General features: G+C 39.1%; 1 protein-coding gene across 3 annotated transcripts in view; it reads left to right on the top strand.

The window, feature by feature from the left end:
• The window catches only part of ALKBH1 (alkB homolog 1, histone H2A dioxygenase), a 37,843-nt gene that overhangs the window by 5,406 nt on the left and 11,977 nt on the right, over positions 1-20,460 (top strand). For all 3 annotated transcript variants that reach the window (XM_036841866.1, XM_036841867.1, XM_036841864.1), the window contains exons 3-4: positions 1,258-1,420; positions 13,138-13,228. In XM_036841866.1, coding sequence (XP_036697761.1) covers positions 1,258-1,420; positions 13,138-13,228 — 254 coding nt within the window. The remainder of the gene's footprint in view (positions 1-1,257; positions 1,421-13,137; positions 13,229-20,460) is intronic.

The raw sequence follows: 20,460 nt of genomic DNA, 5'->3' as shown, positions 1-20,460 counted from the left end.
CCTTTGATGTGATATCTTTGTGGGTATTATAATCTTATTTTGTGCAATAGTGGTGATAGCAGACAGTAGGTTATTGGAAATTTTTTTCATATCTTTTTTTTTTCTTTAAAAATATTGACAGTCCTGTTACTCCTAAATTATTTGGAGAATTTGACTAATACATGACATGCAGAAGTAGCCTCCAACTTATAAGTGAATGTCCATTCCTGTCCTCCAATTTTAGAGGAAAAGGGATTGCTTCTGTTCAAAACCACTCCCTTCACCCTTTAATCCCACCTTCTTTTACCCCTTCCAGCTTTCAAGACCTTGCTGTGTTCCTTTCTTCTCTTCTGTTTTCAACCAGTTCCTTTCTGCTGGCTCTTTGCTCATGTAAGCATGCTTAGGTCTTTCCAAACCCTAAAAACGATAAACTCCCCCCTTATTCTTCTGTGACTACTCCTCAGCCTTTGTTTCCTTTCACAGCCAGACTTCTAAAGGCATTATCTGTATAACCGTCTCTACTGTTCTATCTCCAGGAACTTACGAGAAAGTTTTTCATCTCTTTATCTCTAATTCTTAAGAAAGTACATATAGTGTACATTCGTTGAATGTTCGATGAATGAATCTTTAACCATCCGTAGCATTCCAGTTAAGTATTGTTATTCGTCTTTTACAGAGGAGAAATGGTTAGGTATTTGCATACTGAGCAGATGTCTATACCACCTTTCTTCCCTGTTATAGTAGTCAAAGTTCAAAGGAAGCAGAAATCACACCAATTATTTTAACAGATGATGTAATATAAAAAAAATCATTAGCCAGATATTAGAAAACACAAAAGGCAACACTGAGATATCACAAAAGTAGTAACTTCAGGAAGCAGTTTCCACCTCTCTAAATGATACCTGGTGAAATTTGAGGGGTGACTTGTCAGTTTCAGTTCTGAAGTTTGCTTTGGAATAACACAATTGATAATTGTGTAATATTTGTTTCTCTTGAGGGTAACCCAAAAAACTAGAGATAATTGCATAGTGGTAGATGTCTAACATTCATCATCAAAACAGCTTTTTATTAACTTGAAGGAACTCCTCTTCCTCTAAAATTAGAGAATAGAAGTGAGAATATACACTTATGTGTGGAAGCCACTGGAAGCATTAGCAAAAGGAGACACGGAATAAATAATAATGTAATGGGTATAAGGATGTCAACAAAAATACACGATCTGATTAACTGATGGAGGATTTCCTCCTCTTCTTTTTTTCTCATCCATCTTTTGTATAGGATTTATTTTTATCCCAAACCCCTTCCTCCCGGGTTACCAGTGGCACTGGGTGAAGCAGTGCCTTAAGTTATATTCTCAGAAACCTAACGTATGTAACCTGGACAAACATATGACTAAAGAAGAGACCCAAGATTTGTGGGAACAGAGCAAAGAGTTTCTAAGGTAAGTCTTACCAGTCACAATAAAGCATTAGTATTCAGCTCACGTCATCACAGATCTTTGAAGGAACTACTCTATAATAGTTCAGTGAAAGTAACTAACATATTTATTTTTCCTCATTTCCACTCAAATACAGCACAGTTATATTCTTTCCCCCAGGAACATTTGGACAGACACTTTGACAGTTATGTTAAATTGAGGTCCACTTTAAAGATTTGCTTATCATATCTTAGATATTGAGTTCATCCTCATTAATCATCAGATGATCCATTTTCATTCTGCTTCAGCCCTTTTTTCTACCTAAAGTGAGTTCCTTTGGAGACTTACGGTATCCTGAAGAAAGTAACACTGAAAGCACTACTCTCCTAGATGAAGTCAGTGTTACTGCCTGTTTTACGGTAGGTCAGCTGTTGTTCATGGAAACTAGTCCTTGTACCTTAATGTTGTTTCAGCATTTCATTCATTCTACAGATGTATTTTTTAAATTTATTTATTTTTATTTATTTTACTATTGTTTGTATTTATTTAGTTATTTTTTGTCTTCGTTGGGTCTTCGTTGCTGCGCGTGGGCTTTCTTTAGTTGTCACGAGCAGGGGCTTCTTTTCATTGCGGCGCGTGGGCTTCTCATTGCAGTGGCTTCTTTTGTTGTGGAGCACAGGCTCCAGGCACACAGGCTTCAGTAGTTGTGGCACATGGGCTCAGTGGTTGTGGCTCGCGGGCTCTAGAGCACAGGCTCAGTAGTTGTGGTGCACGGGCTTAGTTGCTCTGTGGCATGTGGGATCTTATCGGACCAGGGCTTGAACCTGTGTCCCTTGCATTGGCAGGCAGATTCTTAACCACCGTGCCACCAGGGAAGCCCCTACAAATATTTTTTGAGGGTCAGTTATGTACCAGGTGTGATGCTAAGCACTGGAGATAAAAAGATAAACAGGACACTGTCCCTGCACTCAGGAGTGCATAGTCTACAGCAGGAACTCAGTATCGAAAGGAATAAAATAATAGAGCTCAGAAACTGCTACGATAGGTGTTTAGGAAAATGCAGTGGGGGCCAGAGGAGGAAATTCTTCCAGGCAAGAAGGAGGTGTCAGGAAAAAATGATTTTTTAATTGGGCCCATTATCCTCTTTTTTTCTCTGTCCATTTGAAATGAGTCTTCAAAAATGATAAGGAGTTTGCCAGTCAGAAAAGCAAGAAGGCTGTTGTCAGTAGAGAAAGCAGCCTGAGCAAAGACAGAGTAACTTGTTCTGTGAGATAGGAGCACAGAATATGTACATTCATGTGTTCATTCAACAAATATCTGTTGAGTTTCTGCTATGTCAGATACAGAAACATATCTTGTGTTATGTGCTTGTGTGTTAGAGATTCAAGACCAAAAAGACACAGTTCCTGCCTTCAAGCAGTTTGTAGGTTAGTCGAGGACAGAGACATGTAAACATAATTAAATACAATTTGGCAGGTACAGGGATAGAGTTTATAAGATGATGAGTATGGTCACTGAAGTGGCTAGATTGAAGATAGATGACGGGAGATGCTTTCTGGAAGTCATGAATAGAATTGGCAAGAGATGACACCGGAAAGGTAGGTTAGGGCCAGATTGTAAAGATTTCAGTGATGTAAAGTACTAGTTCTAGAGTCAGATTGCCTGGGTTCACATCCCAGCTCTGCCACTTACTAGCTTTGTTAACTTAAGCAGTTTCTTAACCTTTCTGTACTTCAGAGTAGTCTTTTCCTCATTTAATAGTGTGAGGATTAAACAAGATAATATGTGAGAAATCCTTAGAACAGCCTGTTAAAACCATTATACCAGCTTTGTGTGGTCTGTTTGAACTTAAGTGGCTCTAATGGTGTAGTTTTCAGAAACTATGTCATGTTAATTCTAGCGGGAAAACAGACGATTTTCTTAAGTTGAAAGGAAAATGAAAATTAGTGCATTGGTTTTCCTTTAAAACACTCTTGGTCTGTAGGTTATGTTATAGGCAAGAGCAGTAAGGAGAATCCTGTTCTCAAGTATGTCTTCTGTAGAATTGAGAGCAAAGTAAAGGAAGATCATGGCTGAGTGAAATTAGTCAGAGAGCTTAGAGTTTGTTACTAAGCCAGCCTGTGTTTTCAAGTAATTGATTTTTTTGTTTCTGACAAATGACTCTGTAGAAATCCCAGTTGTCATCTTCTAAAATAGCTCAGATGAATCTCTTTAATAAATCATCCTGTAAACAATGGTGAGATACCTTTTTTTGGGTCTAATAAATTAGCAAAAATGAAAAATGCTATGGTCATACCTTCTGTTGTCAAGGGTTGGAAGAAATTGATATGCTCAGACATTGCTGGCAGCACTGAAAATCGATGAGGGACTAGTTCTCCTTCTGTCACTGTATAGAATGTGTGTTTCAATTTCCTTATCTGGGAAACAAAGGGATTGGGCTGGATAAGCCATTCAAAGTGGCTGAATCACGGTCAGAGTCACCTAGACAGTACATGCCAGTTCTCCCACTGTCCCAGAGCATATCAGAAAGGGAGAGGGTCTGTGGTTCAAAAAGATTTCCCTAGAGATTCTGATTATCTACCATAACATTCACATTGAGAACCACTGAACTAGAGGACCTCTAAGAATACTTTCGATTTTAACTTTCTAGGTTTCTGTGGTCAGGGAAGAAGAAACTTTTAAGTAGGAAATGAAGGAATATTTGGAACATATTAGCAAAAATGGTTTGTTCACAATATTAGGACACCTCAATTCTATGTTTTGTTCAAAGTTTATTGTCAGTGAATAGTGTAGCTAGAGATTCTCGCACAAGAGTACAATAGTTAGGTGTAAGCATCTTTATGGCAGCATTGTTTGTAATGGGGGGAAAATGAGAAACAAGTGTCTGTCAGCAGGAAATCAGATAAATCAAGCATAACAGACCCCAGCAGTAGAATGCAGCCACTACACAGCCACTAAAAAATCCTAACTCCAACCCTCCAGCAAATATAGTAGGGTCTACAGTTGTAATAAACAAAATCATTCCTCAGCATCTCCATCACAACCACTGTAGTCTAAGCCACCATCATTTACTGCAGTAGCCTCCTAACCAGTCTCCCTGTGTCGGCTCTTGTGCCTCTTCAGTCTGTTTTCTACAGAGTATAGAAATCGTGTCATTTCTTTTATAGTTTCTAATGTGCAATACTGCAGTTCAATTCTAATGCAAACCATCCAGAGTCAGCACAGACATCACAAGTTAAGGGCGTGGTCCTTAACCAAATTACCCTCACTTCAGACACCACCTACAAGTTTGGGAGGGCCCCAGGCTGTACACACTTCTTACCAACTGGTTACAAATTCAGGGGAATTCCCGTGACCTCCTCAGGTTCATTAACTCACTAGAACAACTCCTAAAACTCAATATACTTATGATTATAATTTTACTATAAAGGATACAAATCAGGGCCATCCAATGAAGAGATCTGTAGGGTGATGTCTGGGAGGGTCCTGAATACAGAGCTTCCATGTCCTCTTCCCATGGAATCAGGGCATGTAGCCCTCCCAGGAAGCTCTCCCAAGGCCTAGTGTTCACAGTTTTTATTGGGATTTCACTACTTGAACATGACTGATTGACTCATTGGCCGCATGCTTGAACTCAGTCTCTAGCCCTCCGCCTATCAAGTAGGTCATGTTAATATCACTTCAAGCCTAAACCCTCTAAGTTGACACTGGTCTTTCTAGCTTAACAAACCCACATCCTGAGTCATCTTTTTAGCATAAACTCAGGTGTGGTCTTAGGGTCCACAGTGAATAACAGATACTCCTATCCCTCCCAGAAATTCCAAGGGTTTAAAACCTTGCTGTAAAGAACCAAGGACAAAGGCCAGTCAGATTCTTTGTTTACAGCCCCATCACACTTGGAATAAAATCAGACGTTAAGGCCATGAGGCCTAGATGATCTGGCTCTCCCGCCTCATCTCCTTTTCCTTTTCATTTATTCTCCAGCAATACTGGCTTCCATTCTATTCCTTAAACGCATCAGGCATGCTCAGATTCTTCTTGTACAAGCTGTTTGTTCTCATGTCATTTTATGAGATGATTCCTTTATTCAGTTAAAAATAGCCCCTGTGGCTTCCCTGGTGGCGCAGTGGTTGAGAATCTGCCTGCCAATGCAGGGGGCACGGGTTCGAGCCCTGGTCTGGGAAGATCCCACATGCCGCGGAGCAACTAGGCCCGTGAGCCACAACTACTGAGCCTGCGCGTCTGGAGCTTGTGCTCCGCAACAAGAGAGGTCGCGATAGTGAGAGGCCCGCGCACCGCGATGAAGAGTGGCCCCCACTTGCCACAACTAGAGAAAGCCCTCGCACAGAAACAAAGACCCAACACAGCCATAAATAAATAAATAAATAAATAATTTTAAAAAAAATACCCCTGTTTCCCGTCCTCTTTATCCCTTTGCCCTGTGTTTTTATTCTTCAGTGCATGGTAGTTACTAAATAAATATTTGTAGAATTACTTAGTTAATGGATACTTTCTTATACCTTTTGAATTTTGTGAATGTATTATCTATTCAAAAATAACTTTTTAAAGAATAAGGCAAGGGATAATATACATTTAAATAAAACAGCTTAGCTTTATTTATTCCGTAAGTTAGCTTATGAAGTGCTTTGTATCCATTTTTGTATGTGTGCTTTTTTCCATTGATATTCTCATTGTGGAAGCAGAACTAATTCCTTCCCCTTTTTGTTTCTTTAAGACTTTGTTTATGATGCTGTTATAGCATTTATTGTAGTGAATCCTGTCATCTGCCCCCTTCTCCTTCCTACTACCTGCCCTGCCCCTATCCCTGCGCCCAGACCTTGAAATTCTTGTAGCCTTGGCGCCAACCACAGTTCTTAGTATATATTAGAAGGTGTTCAGTAAATACTAATTTTAAGTAAATTGATATCTTCTCTATTAGCCCAATAAAAGCATAATGCTGAACTTGAGAATCATCAATTAAAAACTGTATAGTACAATACCTTTCCATCTTATTTTCATTAATTTATTAAATAGTGTACATTTGTGCTTTAGGAAATATTTGGTGCTAGCATAGATATAAAACTCATTCCATGTCTTTGAGGAAGGGACTATTAAAGGAGGAATTCAGGTGCTTTCATAAGGTATTTACAGCACTAAAGCTGTATTCTTTAATAGAGGAAGTTGCAAGGTGCTGTATGGCCACAGTAGAGGGAGAGACTGAGTCGAGGATAAAGATTTCCCTTAAGTGTTTAAACTATGTGTGGGAAAGCAAGTTAGAAAAATCTGCTATGCAGAGAGTAGAGTAGGAGAGGAGAGAGCATTTCAGTAGAAAATTGTGTGGTCAAAAACACGGCCATGAAAGAAGGAGGGTAGGATACCTTGTAGGAAATGCTTAAAGATGAAACTAGAAAGGTCCGTGCCAGATTATAAGGGGGTTTGCATGCCATATAGTATAGGCAAAGAATTAATCGATCAAAGAAAGAAATGGAAACATTTTATTCGAGCCAAATTGAGGATTATTACCTGGGAACAGCATGTTAGAAAGCTCCAAGAACTGTTCAGCCATTAGAAGTCAAGGCACAGTTATATAAGTTTTTTGACACAGAGAGTTGTATATTAAGTGATGGATTATTGACAGTTTACACATCCAGATCTAAGCATCCCCTTACAAGATCAAGAAGGAACGTTATCTTTTAAGGAGTTGTCTTGTTGCTAAGAGAATGTTGCTCTTTATGTGAGCAGGTATTTCTGCCGATGGGGGAGGTTTGCTCGATGCATAATGCAGATACACAATGCACAGTAAGGGGAAGAGAGGGAGCCAAAGGGCAGAGAAGATTTTTTTATGTTTAAATTTTTCTTGTCTTGGGAGTTCCCTGGCTGTCCGATGGTTGAGACTCCACACTCTCACTGCCAAGGGCCCAGGTTCAGTCCCTGGTCAAGGAACTAAGATCTCACAAGAAGCACGGCGCAGCAAATAAATAAATGAATGAATGAATTTATCTCGTCTTGCCAAAAAACATAAATTTTATTTCACAGTAGGAAAATGTGGACTTTGTCCTTATAAACAGGAGGAATTCATCAAGATTAGTAATAGATTTTTCACTTTAGAGAGATAATTCTTGTGTCAGTGAGGAAAGTGGATTGAAAATTTAGTCATTGCAAAAAGCACAATTAAGAATTTAGCTTAAGGGACTTCCCTGGCGGTCCAGTGGTTAAGACTGCGCGCTTCCACTGCAGGGGGCGCGGGTTCAGTCCCTGGTTGGGGAACTAAGATCCTGCATGCTGCGCAGTGCAGCCAAAAAAAAAGAATTTAGCTTAATAACCTACGCAAAAGATGATAAAGGCCTGGAAAAGACATTTTGTATAGGGCTTGGGAACCAAGAGATTATGAAAAGTGACATAGAAGTAATTAAGGATTATGCACAGATTTCTAAGTGACAGGCAGGTTTACACTTAAGTTGTGGGGGTTCCCCCAGATTTATTGAGATAATTGACATATAACAGTGTGTTAGTCCAGGGTGTACGGCATGATGATTTCATACGTGTGTATATTCCAGATGGTTATCACAATAAATTTCGTTCACGTCAGTCACCTTGCATCATTACAAATTATTTTTCTTGTGATAAGAACTTTTAAGATCTACTCTCTTAGCAACTTTCTAGTATATAATACAGGGTTAACTATAGTCACCATGTTGTACTTTACATCCCCAAAACTTCTCCTACAACGACAAGTTTTTATCTTTTGACCACCTTTACCCATTTCTCACTCACACACACACACACACACACCACCCCAGCCTCTGGCAACCACCAGTCTGTTCTATTTCAGATTTTTTAGAGTCCACATAAAAGTATGATCATTTGTCTTTATCTCATTTATTCCATTTAGCATAATGCCATCAAGTTTCATCCAAGTTGTCACAAATGGCAGGATTTCCCTTTTTTATGTCTGAATAATACTCTACTGTGTGTGTATCACATTTTCTTTATCCATTCATGTGTCATTGGACACTTAGGTTGTTTCCATGTCTTGGCTGTTGTAAATAATGCTGTAATTATTTATTTATGCAAAACAGTATAGAAGTTTCTCAGAAAATTAAAAATAGAACTACCATATGATCCAGCAATTCCACTTCTCAGTCTATATCCAAAGGAAACAAAATCATTATCTCAAAAACATACCTGCACCTCCGTGTTCCTCAGTGGAACATTATATACTAAGATTTAATGGAAATAAGGTTTGGAGGAAGAGGAGAATGAGCAGAGATGATCCTTAGTGTAGTTTGGGGCTTATTGTTTTTGAAATGCCTGTGGAGTATCCACATGGAGATGTTTAGTATGCCTTTGGAAATACGGAACTGAGCTTAGGAGCATAATGAGAGAGAGGGAGAGAAACAGAGATAGATAGATGTGGGAGTTACACATGAAGGCCATAGTGAAGCGAACAGTGGGAATAATGTGTTTTTTTGTTTGTTTATGGAAAGCATACAGAGAAAAGAAGGCGATTGGCCCTAGGAAGCATCAGCTCTGGGTGGGAAAAATAGTACTATTACAAGCCAAGGCAGGAAAGTGTTTCCAAAATAAGAGAAGGACCAACCATGTCTGTAGGCCTGGGATTTGACAATTAAGTGGTATAATTGAAACTAAACTAGTTTTGGGGAGTGGTGTAAGCAAAAGTCAGATCTCAGAGGGGGTGGGCAGCAAATATTGAGTCCTTTAGGAACATTTAATTGTGAAGAGAAGAAGCAATGTGGAGCAGAGGGAGGCAGGACATATAGGGTACCCGAGGAAGAGGTCAAGTTGAAAAGATGTTTTCTCAGGTATGTGGAAATGTTGAACATTTTTGCAGATCAAGAGGAAGAAACAAGTACACAGGAAGAGTTGAAAATATGAGAAGAAAGATGATAATGGAGAAGGGCCTCAGAGGCTACATCAGGGAAATGGGAGATAGTATAGGTGGAGAATTGGCCTTAATGAAAAGAAGTAAGACCACTGCTGAAACCAGGAAGGAAGGACAGAGTAAGGATTTCAAAAAGTTTACAGGTGTAGGGGAGGAAAGTTGAAATCATTAACTGGATCACTTGATCAGGCCTCGTATTCTCCTTGTCCTGGAAGGGAGTAAGAGCAGGACTGAGGACTTGGGATAAATGGTGAAAGTTTAGAACAGAAGGTAGAAGATTAGATAAGACTAACATTTGCAAGATAGCAAAAGGGTGTTAAGGTAGAGTCGGATGTCCATTTGCGCTGACTGAGAGATTCAGGTTGAGAAGGGAAACAAAACTGGAAGCACTCAAATACTGAAAAAATGGAGTTCTAGGGACAGGAGATGGAACTTTAGGTTTAATGGAAATGAGAGACTAGGACAGGAAGAAGGACAGAAAGCTGTAGTCGTGGAGGGAAATATTCAGAGTTATGAAAGACACAATCCCTAAATCTTTAAAAATGATGGAAAAAGCAATACCTGCAATAGGATTTTGAAGGTTTTCTGTCATAAACAACCTTCAGACTTCTGTCCTGAGTGAGTAGTTTTGCTTTCACAATGGTTCACTAATGTCCCTTGAGGCAAGAAAGAAAAGAAAATACCAATGCTTACCCACTGCACAGAGAGTGGACAAGCAGGACAGGAGTTCATTTCCACCCAGTTAGGGTTCAGTTGAAAGCAGTGCTATAGGATGAGATTGCTGAAAGAAATGCCAGCGCTTACATCAAGCTTTTACCCCTGACAGAAAGTGAGCAAAGTGCTGGGTGGGCACATTCACCAGGGGAGAAGGTGCCAGCCCACCCATCCATCATCCTCCAGCTAGTGCCTGGAGGGGCAGCATGTTTCTGTTTGCAGTGAGAACCAATAATTAGGGTCACACCTGCTTGAAAACATTCTTTTGGATAATTGGGTGAAGATTTAAAGTTAGGTTAGGTGCCAGCATATTCCCTGCATTCCTTAGGGTGGATAAGTGGCTCCACTGGCACTGAGCCTTCTTGGCTTCTTTTTTGGACAAATCAGGTACAAAAAAAGAACAGCCCACCCATCCTTTCATTAATCCCTCAGTATTTTCTGTTTGAAAAATATCTGGGAGCATGTGAAACTTGGTTTGGGCCTTACACTATTCACAATGTTCAAGTGAATTTTTTGGAATCTTTGTTACCCAAGAGGCCTGTGGGCACCAGAAAGGTCCCTAAGTGGTACTAAGACAAGAAATGTCTAGCACTGGCCAGTCCTGCTCTCACATCTTGAAGGCAAGTGTTACAACAATTGTTGCTACTTTCCTTCCAGAAATTCTATACAAAGGCAAGAATGGAAGTCAAGTTCTCAGAAGAGGATATGAAATAAGGGATAGAATCTCATACCTACCTGGGTCTAACACATTACGTACATACATGCATACACACACACACACACACACACATACACACATTTTCACCTCAAAATGGCACACTCGGTGATCACAACTGTTCTTTCACTAAGCGTCTTTAAGCTTTTTTTTTCCTTTTTGTTATGAGGACTGGGCTTAATGCTTGTGAAAGTATGGCTCTTCTCTGGCTTCTTTTGCATCCTGGACCTATCCCCCTCTATAATATAAGGCAATACCCAAAGCCTTTTTTATAGTGATACAGTTAAGGTAGAAAAGACATGTTCTTTTGGTTTCCTAAAAAAGAAACTAAATTTTATAGGGTATGTTATAGGCTATATCTTCATGTTTGGTTGTTACTATAATTTTGATAATTTTATTAACACCATAAGCCTATGTTAATTATAATAATGTATACCCTGTTCTTAAAGAACATTAGACCCAGTCTTTTGATGAAAAGCAGCTTATTGGTGCCATATCAAATGTCTAAAATGCCGTCAAGTTTTCAGAGCTGCCTTGTTATCTTTATTTGTACAGATCAATCTGATTTTGGGTTCTTTGTCAAGAATAAAATGATCTCTTATTGAGCTAGAAAGAGACAGAGTTTTCTTTTTTAATTTTGGCTAGAATAGTGTTTCTCAAAGTGTGGTTCCTGGACCAGCAGCATCAGCATGATCTAAAGAAGCTCAGTGCCCAGATTGTTACTAGGGGATGGCACTTAGGCAGTCTCTGCCTGACAGGTACCAAAATCCAGACTCCCAGAGGGGAGGCAGGTGTTCAGCATAAACTGTATTGTTTATAGAGACAGTGTAGGCACAGTGAGTCCTGGCAGTGGTGTGAACCTCCCCAGAATCCAAGTTCCAGATGCTTGCCAAGGGCCAACCTAATATGCAGTGCTTTCAAAGGATAGCAGTCGGACCTGCTATGCCTCTTTTCTTCACAGCTGTCCTAAATATATCAGTGTTTGATCCATTCTTTTTATTTACTTACTGGTCTTGATGTATGTCTGTGTGGCAATTTCCTTAGAATGTAAACTCTTTGAGGACAGATAGCATCTATTCTGTAAACTTTGTCAGACCTCAAGATGAGTGCTACTTACAGTGTGAGCCTGTAATAAATCCTTTGCTTCTGTTCATGCTTTGTGCCTATATTGCCTATTGCATCACTCCTTGTTTAAATGCTGGCCATTCTTCAATGCCATACTCAACTCCCCAACTCTGCCATGAAGCCTTAACTGATTAGACAGTTGACTTTGAGCTCTCCTTTTTCTTAATTCTAGTGGCCTTCCAAGTCTTGTGCTATTCAGTTTAGTGCTAGATTTTATACTACCTTAAATTTTCCCCTCATTTCTTATACTTATCCGTCGTCTCCTGTCAAAATATAAACTCCTTTAAGCAGCCTAATCTTTTCTTTTTTAAAGAGCAGTGGTTCTTAGACCCCAAAAAAATTTTTTTTGATTAATGATGTAAATTACATAGAAAAAACAAACTAAATAAAATGATTAGACCTAGCATTCTTGTATTTTTAGATATTTAGAGGTAAACAAACAAGCTTCCTCTTTAGAAGGAGAGTAGTTAGGGAATTCCCTGATGGTCCAGTGGTTAGGACTCTGTGCTTTCACTGATGAGTGCCCTGGGTTCAATCCCTGGTCGGGGAAGTAAGGTCCCGCAAGCCACGCAGCACGGCCAAAAAAAAAAAAAAGAAAAAGAGTAGTTAATCCCATAGATTTGATTAGACAAGATATAATTACAGAAAGGATACCTCCATTTTACAGAAACCTCCTGTGGTTTGAATAAGGGAATGTCAGAAACCAAATCAATTACAGTGGCCCTTAATTGTTAGCTGAGCCTCAGTTATCTTAAGTTGTTAATATGGGGTTAAAGAAGTCATGTTAAACCAGTAATTTTTGATTGTATACTGTATTTTGCCAAATGTTTTTTCCCCCAAACTACAATTCTGGGAAGCCACATTATTCTAGACATAGTGATAGCTATAATTAATCACATCCTGCTTCTGGCAAACCAAACTGAACATGTTCTGTTAGCCAAATTTTCAGTTATCTGTAGGGCTCTTTGTCCCATTTCCCATGGACAGGTAAAGGCATTTCTGTTGTCATTTTGTTTTACCATTATTGAGATGCTGGAGATTTGACATTTAAAATTGATCCCATTCAGCAGAGGATTTAGAACCAACGATTAGAAATTAGAAATGCTAACGTGTGTTTTAGTAGTATTGTATTCTTGGTCAACTCATTTCTGTTCTAATTTCCCCTGTGGAGATCTTGGCTAACAGCTTATATAGAATACCAAATTTAAGACTCCAGGATCCATACAACAGGCTATTGCTGCCATTTGAAATGAATAAATCACCTTTTGTCTCCAATCTTTGCAGGTATAAAGAAGTGAGTAAACGGAGACCCCGAAGTTTACTAGAGAAACTGCGCTGGGTGACCCTAGGCTACCATTATAACTGGGACAATAAGGTATTCAAATTTTCTTGCTAATTCCGTTGTTTTTCCATTTTTATGCTTTTTGGGCCACATAGTTTGACTTCTTCCTGGCCAAGCTTAAAGTATCAGATTATACATTTGCGGAAGGATTTCTTTTATTTATTCCCTCCTAAAATCCTCTTGTTATGGTATCTCAAGAGGAATGAATAATTTATCAAGAGAAAATTACTTTTTCATATGTTCTCAGGTTATATTATTTTCTCAGAAGTCATTGGTGCTTCTGGGGAGGTTTCAGGGATACAGATTTTTCTTTACTGTATTCAAGAGCAGTTCTCAATTACAATCTTTATTTCCATTATTATTTAGTGTTTGTTGATCATTTATTTTCTACATACTATGTGCCTGGAGTAAAAGAAGCTCCATGTACTTCTGGTATTCTCTTCCATCAACTCACAAAAGAACTTTCAAGATCTAGACACCTTTGACTGCTATATAAGGTCTGATCAGGAGAGAGATGGGAAAGAATGTCCTACAGTTGACAAAGTTCCATGTTTTCTTGAGGTACAATTTCTTCTTTCCTGACCCCTACAATTCAGAAAATGCCTCCTTTATCGCTGGCATCTCAGTGCCTCTTTTCTCAGTGAGATGTTTGCCACCAAGTGGAAGGACTAATTCTGAGAGTAAACTGGATAAAGCAAATTGGTATAGACCATCTTCCTACTAATCAGTTACTTTTTAAGAGCTCCATAGTTTCAGTCAACCCAGCTCATTAATAAATATGTTAACTACTCAAAATAATGGTAGATGTTGCTCAGAGCTATTCATGATAAAATTCTTATTTTCAGTGATTAGATTTAATGGAAAACAAGACATCTGTATTTGGGGAAATGGCCATGTGGTTTTCTTTGGGTTAGACAGCCTGGATTTGAATCTTGGCTTCAGTATGGATAGTGCCTCCCTCATAAGGTGGTTGTGAGGATTAAATGATTAACGCCTTTGTAGTAATAACAACAGTGCCTGGCTATTCTAAGCAGTTAAATGTATTAACACCATAAATGTTAGCTTATTGTTCTTTATGATATTAATTTTACTGTAGATATTGTGATTCCCCAAGGAATAAGTTGACCTCATTTACTAAGAAAAACATGGAGTGAAAATTATCAAAAACACTGAAAGGGTAATCAGAAAAAGAGAAAGAGAATTAAGAAAGAAGAGTAGTACATAGACAGTTTGGATAGAGATGAAAGCCCAAAAAGGTAATTCTTTCATTATAGCAGAGGCAATCTAGTGCTAGAACAGGAGCTCTAAGTGGCTGGTCTTCTGAAGGACTAAAACAAAACGGTAGAGAAAACCTTAAAGTTCTCTAACTACACCCTTAGTTTTGAGAAATTAAATAGGAGCTCTTATTTGCAGTTCAGGAAAAGAAGAAAAAAGTAAAACAGATTCCAACTGAAGAGGCTTGGCCATCCATCAAAGACTTTTCAGAAAAGTCTTTCTTAATGTGAAGTTAAAGCTCACTTCTCAGCCCTGAACCAAGATGGCAGAGTAGAAGGAGGTGCTCTCACTCCCTCTTGTGAGAACACCAGAATCACAACTAGCTGCTGGACAATCATCGACTGGAAGACACTGGAACTCACCAAAAAAAGATACCCCACATCTGAAGACAAAGGAGAAGCCACAATGAGACGGTAGGAGGGGTGCACTCACAGTAAAATCAAATCCCATAACTGCTGGGTGGTTGACTCACAGACTGGAGAACACTTATACCACAGAAGTCCACCCACTGGAGTGAAGGTTCTGAGCCCCACATCAGGCTTCCCAACCTGGGGGTCCAGCAACGGAAGGAGGAATTCCTAGAGAATCAGGCTTTGAAGGCTAGTGGGATTTGATTGCAGGACTTTGACAGGACTGGGGAAAACAGAGACTCCACTCTTGGAGGGCATACACAAAGTAGTGTGTGCATCGGAACCCAGGGGAAGGAGCAGTGACCCCAGGGGAGACTGAACCAGACCTACCTGCTAGTGTTGGAGGGTCTCCTGCAGAGGCAGGGGGTGGCTGTGGCTCACCGTGGGGACAAGGACACTGGCCAACCAACAGGGAGGGAACCCAGCTCCACCCATCAGCAGTCAAGCGGATTAAAGTTTTACTGAGCTCTGCCCACCAGAGCAACAGTCAGCTCTACCCACCACCAGTCCCTCCCATCAGGAAACTTGCACAAGCCTCTTAGATAGCCTCATCCACCAGAGAGCAGGCAGCAGAAGCAAGAAGAACTACAGTCCTGTAGCCTGTGGAACAAAAACCACATTCACAGAAAGATAGACAAGATGAAAAGACAGAGGGCTATGTACCAGATGAAGGAACAAGATAAAACCCCAGAAAAACAACTAAATGAAGTGGAGATAGGCAACTTTCCAGAAAAAGAATTCAGAATAATGATAGGATGATCCAGGACCTCGGAAAAAGAATGGAGGCAAAGATCAAGAAGATGCAAGAAATGTTTAACAAAGACCTAGAAGAATTAAAGAACAAATACCTAGAAGAATTAAAGAACAAACAAACAGAGATGGACAATACAATAACCGAAATGAAAATTACACTAGAAGGAATCAATAGCAGAATAACTGAGGCAGAAGAATGGATAAGTGACCTGGAAGACAGAATGGTGGAATTCACTGCTGTGGAACAGAATAAAGAAAAAAAAATGAAAAGAAATGAAGACAGCCTAGGAGACCTCTGGGACAACATTAAACACAACAACATTCGCATTATAGGAGTCCCAGAAGGCGAAAAGAGAGAGAAGGGACCCGAGAAAATATTTGAAGAGATTATAGTCGAAAACTTCCCTAACATGGGAAAGGAAATAGCCACCCAAGTCCAGGAAGCGCAGAGTCCCAGGCAGGATAAACCCAAGGAGAAACATGCCGAGACACATAGTAATCAAATTGACAAAAATTAAAGACACAGAAAAATTATTGAAAGCAACAAGGGAAAAATGACAAATAACATACAAGGGAACTCCTCTCATAAGGTTAACAACTGATTTCTCAGTAGGAACTCTACAAGCCAGAAGGGAGTGGCACGATATACTTAAAGTGATGAAAGGGAAGAACCTATGACCAAGATTACTCTACCCGGCAAGGATCTCATTCAAATTCGATGGAGAAATCAAAAGCTTTACAGACAAGCAAAAGCTAAGAGAATTCAGCACCCCCAGACCAGCTCTACAACAAATGCTAAAGGAACTTCTCTAAGTGGGAAAAACAAGAGAAGAAAAGGACCTACAAAAACAAACCCATAACAATTAAGAAAATGGTCATAGGAACATACGTGTCGATAATTACCTTAAAAGTGAATGGACGTAATGCTCCTACCAAAAGACACAGGCTCGCTGAATGGATACTAAAACAAGACCCATATATATGCTGTCTGCAAGAGACCCACTTCAGACCTAGGGACACATACAGACTGAAAGTGAGGGGATGGAAAAAGATATTCCATGCAAATGGAAATCAAAAGAAAGCTGGAGTAGCAATACTCATATCCGATAAAATAGACTTTAAAATAAAGAATGTTACAAGAGACAAGGAAGGACACTACATAATGATCAAGGAATCAATCTGAGAAGAATATATAACAATTATAAATATATATGCACCCAACATAGGAGCACCTCAATACATAAGGCAGCTGCTAACAGCTATAAAAGAGGAAATAGACAGTAACACAATAATAGTGGGGGACTTTAACACCTCACTTACACCAATGGACAGATCATCCAAAACGAAAATAAATTAGGAAACACAAGCTTTAAATGACACAATAGACCAAATAGATTTAATTGATATTTATAGGACATTCCATCCAAAAACAACAGATTACACTTTCTTCTCAAGTGCGCACGGAACGTTCTCCAGGATAGAGCACATCTTGGGCCACAAATCCAGCCTCAGTAAATTTAAGGAAATTGAAATCATATCAAGCATCTTTTCTGACCACAACACTATGAGATTAGAAATGAATTACACAGAAAAAAACCTAAAAAACACAAACACATGGAGGCTAAACAATGTTATTAAATAACCAAGAGATCACCGAAGAAATCAAAGAGGAAATCCAAAAATACCTAGAGACAAATGACAGTGAAAACACGATGATCCAAAACCTGTGGGATGCAGCAAACGCAGTTCCAAGAGAGAAGTTTATAGCTATACAAGCCTACCTCAAGAAACAAGAAAGATCTCAAATAAACAATCTAACCTTACACCTAAAGCAACTAGAGAAAGAAGAACAAACAAAACCCAAAGTTAGCAGAAGGAAAGAAATATAAAGATCAGAGCAGAAATACAAACAAAGAAAACAACAGCAAAGATCAATAAAACTAAAAGCTGGTTCTTTGAGAAGATAAACAAAATTGATAAACCATTAGCCAGACTCATCAAGAAAAAGAGGGAGAGGACTCAAATTAGAAATGAAAAAGGAGAAGTTACAACAGACATGGCAGAAATACAAAGCATCCTAAGAGACTACTACAAGCAGCTCTATGCCAATAAAATGGACAACCTGGAAGAAATGGACAAATTTTTAGAAAGGTGTAACCTTCCAAGACTGAACCAGGAAGAAACGGAAAATATGAACAGACCAGTCACAAGTAATGAAATTGAAACTGTGATTAAAAATCTTCCAACAAACAAAAGTCCAGGACCAGATGGCTTCACAGGTGAATTCTATCAAACATTTAGAGAAGAGCTAACACCCATCCTTCTCAAACTCTTCCAAAAAGTGGCGGAGGAAGGAACACTCCCAAACTCATTCTATGGGGCCACCATCACCCTAATACCAAAACCAGACAAAGATACTACAAAACAAGAAAATTACAGACCAATATCACTGATGAATATAGATGTGAAACTCCTCAGCAAAATACTAGCAAACAGAATCCAACAACACATTAAAAGGATCATACACCATGATCAAGTGGGATTTATCCCAGGGATGCAAGGATTCTTCAACATACGCAAATCAATCAGTGTGTGATACACCATATTAACAAGTTGAATAGTAAAAACCATATGATCATCTCAATAGATGCAGAAAAAGCTTTTGACAAAATTCAACACCCATTTATGATAAAAACTCTCCAGAAAGTGGGCATAGAGGGAACCTACCTCAACATAATAAAGGCCATATATGACAAACCCACAGCAAACATTCTCAGTGGTGAAAAACTGAAAGCACTTCCTCTAAGATCAGGAACAAGACAAGGATGTCCACTCTCACCACTACTATTCAACATAGTTTTGGAAGTCCTAGCCACGGCAATCAGAGAAGAAAAAGAAATAAAAGGAATACAAATTGGAAAAGAAGTAAAACTGCAGATGATATCATACTATACATGGCGAATCCTAAAGATGCCACCAGCAAACTACTACAGCTAATCAATGAATTTGGTAAAGTTGCAGGATACAAAATTAATGCACAGAAATCTCTTGCATTCCTATACACTAATGATGAAAAATCTGAAAGAGAAATTAAGGGAACACTCCCATTTACCATTGCAACAAAAAGAATAAAATACCTAGGAATAAACCTACCTAGGGAGACAAAAGAGCTGTATGCAGAAAACTGTAAGACACTGATGAAAGAAATTAAAGATGATACCAACAGATGGAGAGATATACCATGTTCTTGGATTGGACGAATCAATATTGTGAAAATGACTGTACTACCCAAAACAATCTACAGATTCAATGCAATCCCTATCAAATTACCAATGGCATTTTTTACGGAACTAGAACAAAAAATCTTAAAAGTTGCATGGGGACACAAAAGACCCCAAATAGCTAAAGCAGTCTCAAGGGAAAAAAGCAGAGCTAGAGGAATCAGACTCCCTGACTTCAGACTATACTACAAAGCTACAGTAATCAAGACAATATGGTACTGGCACAAAAACAGAAATATAGATCAATGGAACAAGATAGAAAGCCCAGAGATAAACCCATGCACCTATGGTCAGCTAATCTATGACAAAGGAGGCAAGGATATACAATGGAGAAAAGACAGTCTCTTCAATAAGTGGTGCTGGGAAAACTGGACAGCTACATATAAAAAGAATGAAATTAGAACACTCCCTAACACCATACACAAAAATAAACTCAAAATGGATTAGAGACCTAAATGTAAGACCAGACACTATAAAACTCTTAGAGGAAAACATAGGAAGAACACTCTGACATAAATCACAGCAAGATCTTTTTTGATCCACCTCCTAGAGTAATGGAAATAAAAACAAAAATAAACAAATGGGACCTAATGAAACTTAAAAGCTTTTGCACAGCAAAGGAAACCATAAACAAGACGAAAAGACAACCCTCAGAATGGGAGAAAATATTTGCAAACGAATCAACAGACAAAGGGTTAATCTCCAAAATATATAAACAGCTCATGCAGCTCAATATTAAAAAAAGACAACCCAATCCAAAAATGGGCAGAAGACCTAAATAGACATTCTCCAAAGAAGACATAACAGATGGCCAAGAAGCACATGAAAAGCTGCTCAACATCACTAATTATTAGAGAAATGCAAATCAAAACTACAATGAGGTGTCACCTCACACGAGTTAGAATGGGCATCATCAGAAAATCTACAAACAACAAATGCTGGAGAGGGTGTGGAGAAAAGGGAACCCTCTTGCACTGTTGGTGGGAATGTAAAATGATACAGCCACTATGGAGAACAGTATGGAGCTTCCTTAAAAAGCTAAAAATAGAATTACCATATGACCCAGCAATCCCACTACTGAGCATATACCCAGAGAAAACCATAATTCAAAAAGACACATGCACCCCAATGTTCATTGCAGCACTATTTACAACAGCCAGGTTATAGAAGCAACCTAGATGCCCATCGACAGACGAATGGATAAAGAAAATGTGGTACATACATACAGTGAGATATTACTCAGCCATAAAAAGGAACGAAGTTGGGTCATTTGTTGAGACGTGGATGGATCTAGAGACTGTCATACAGAGTGAAGTAAGTGAGAAAGAGAAAAACCAATATCGTATATTAACGCATATATGTGGAACCTAGGAAAATGGTACAGATGAACCGGTTTGCAGGGCAGAAGTTGAGACACAGATGCAGAGAACAAACGTATGGACACCAAGGGGGAAAAGTGGCGGGGGTGGAGGTGGGGGTGTGATGAATTGGGCGATTGGGATTGACATGTGTACACTGATGTGTGTAAAATGGATGACTAATAAGG

This window comes from Balaenoptera musculus, chromosome 2 (assembly GCF_009873245.2).
Source record: "Balaenoptera musculus isolate JJ_BM4_2016_0621 chromosome 2, mBalMus1.pri.v3, whole genome shotgun sequence".
Lineage (NCBI taxonomy): Eukaryota > Metazoa > Chordata > Mammalia > Artiodactyla > Balaenopteridae > Balaenoptera > Balaenoptera musculus.
The sequence above is the reverse complement of the archived record's forward strand: the minus strand, read 5'-3'. Positions and strand labels throughout refer to the sequence as shown.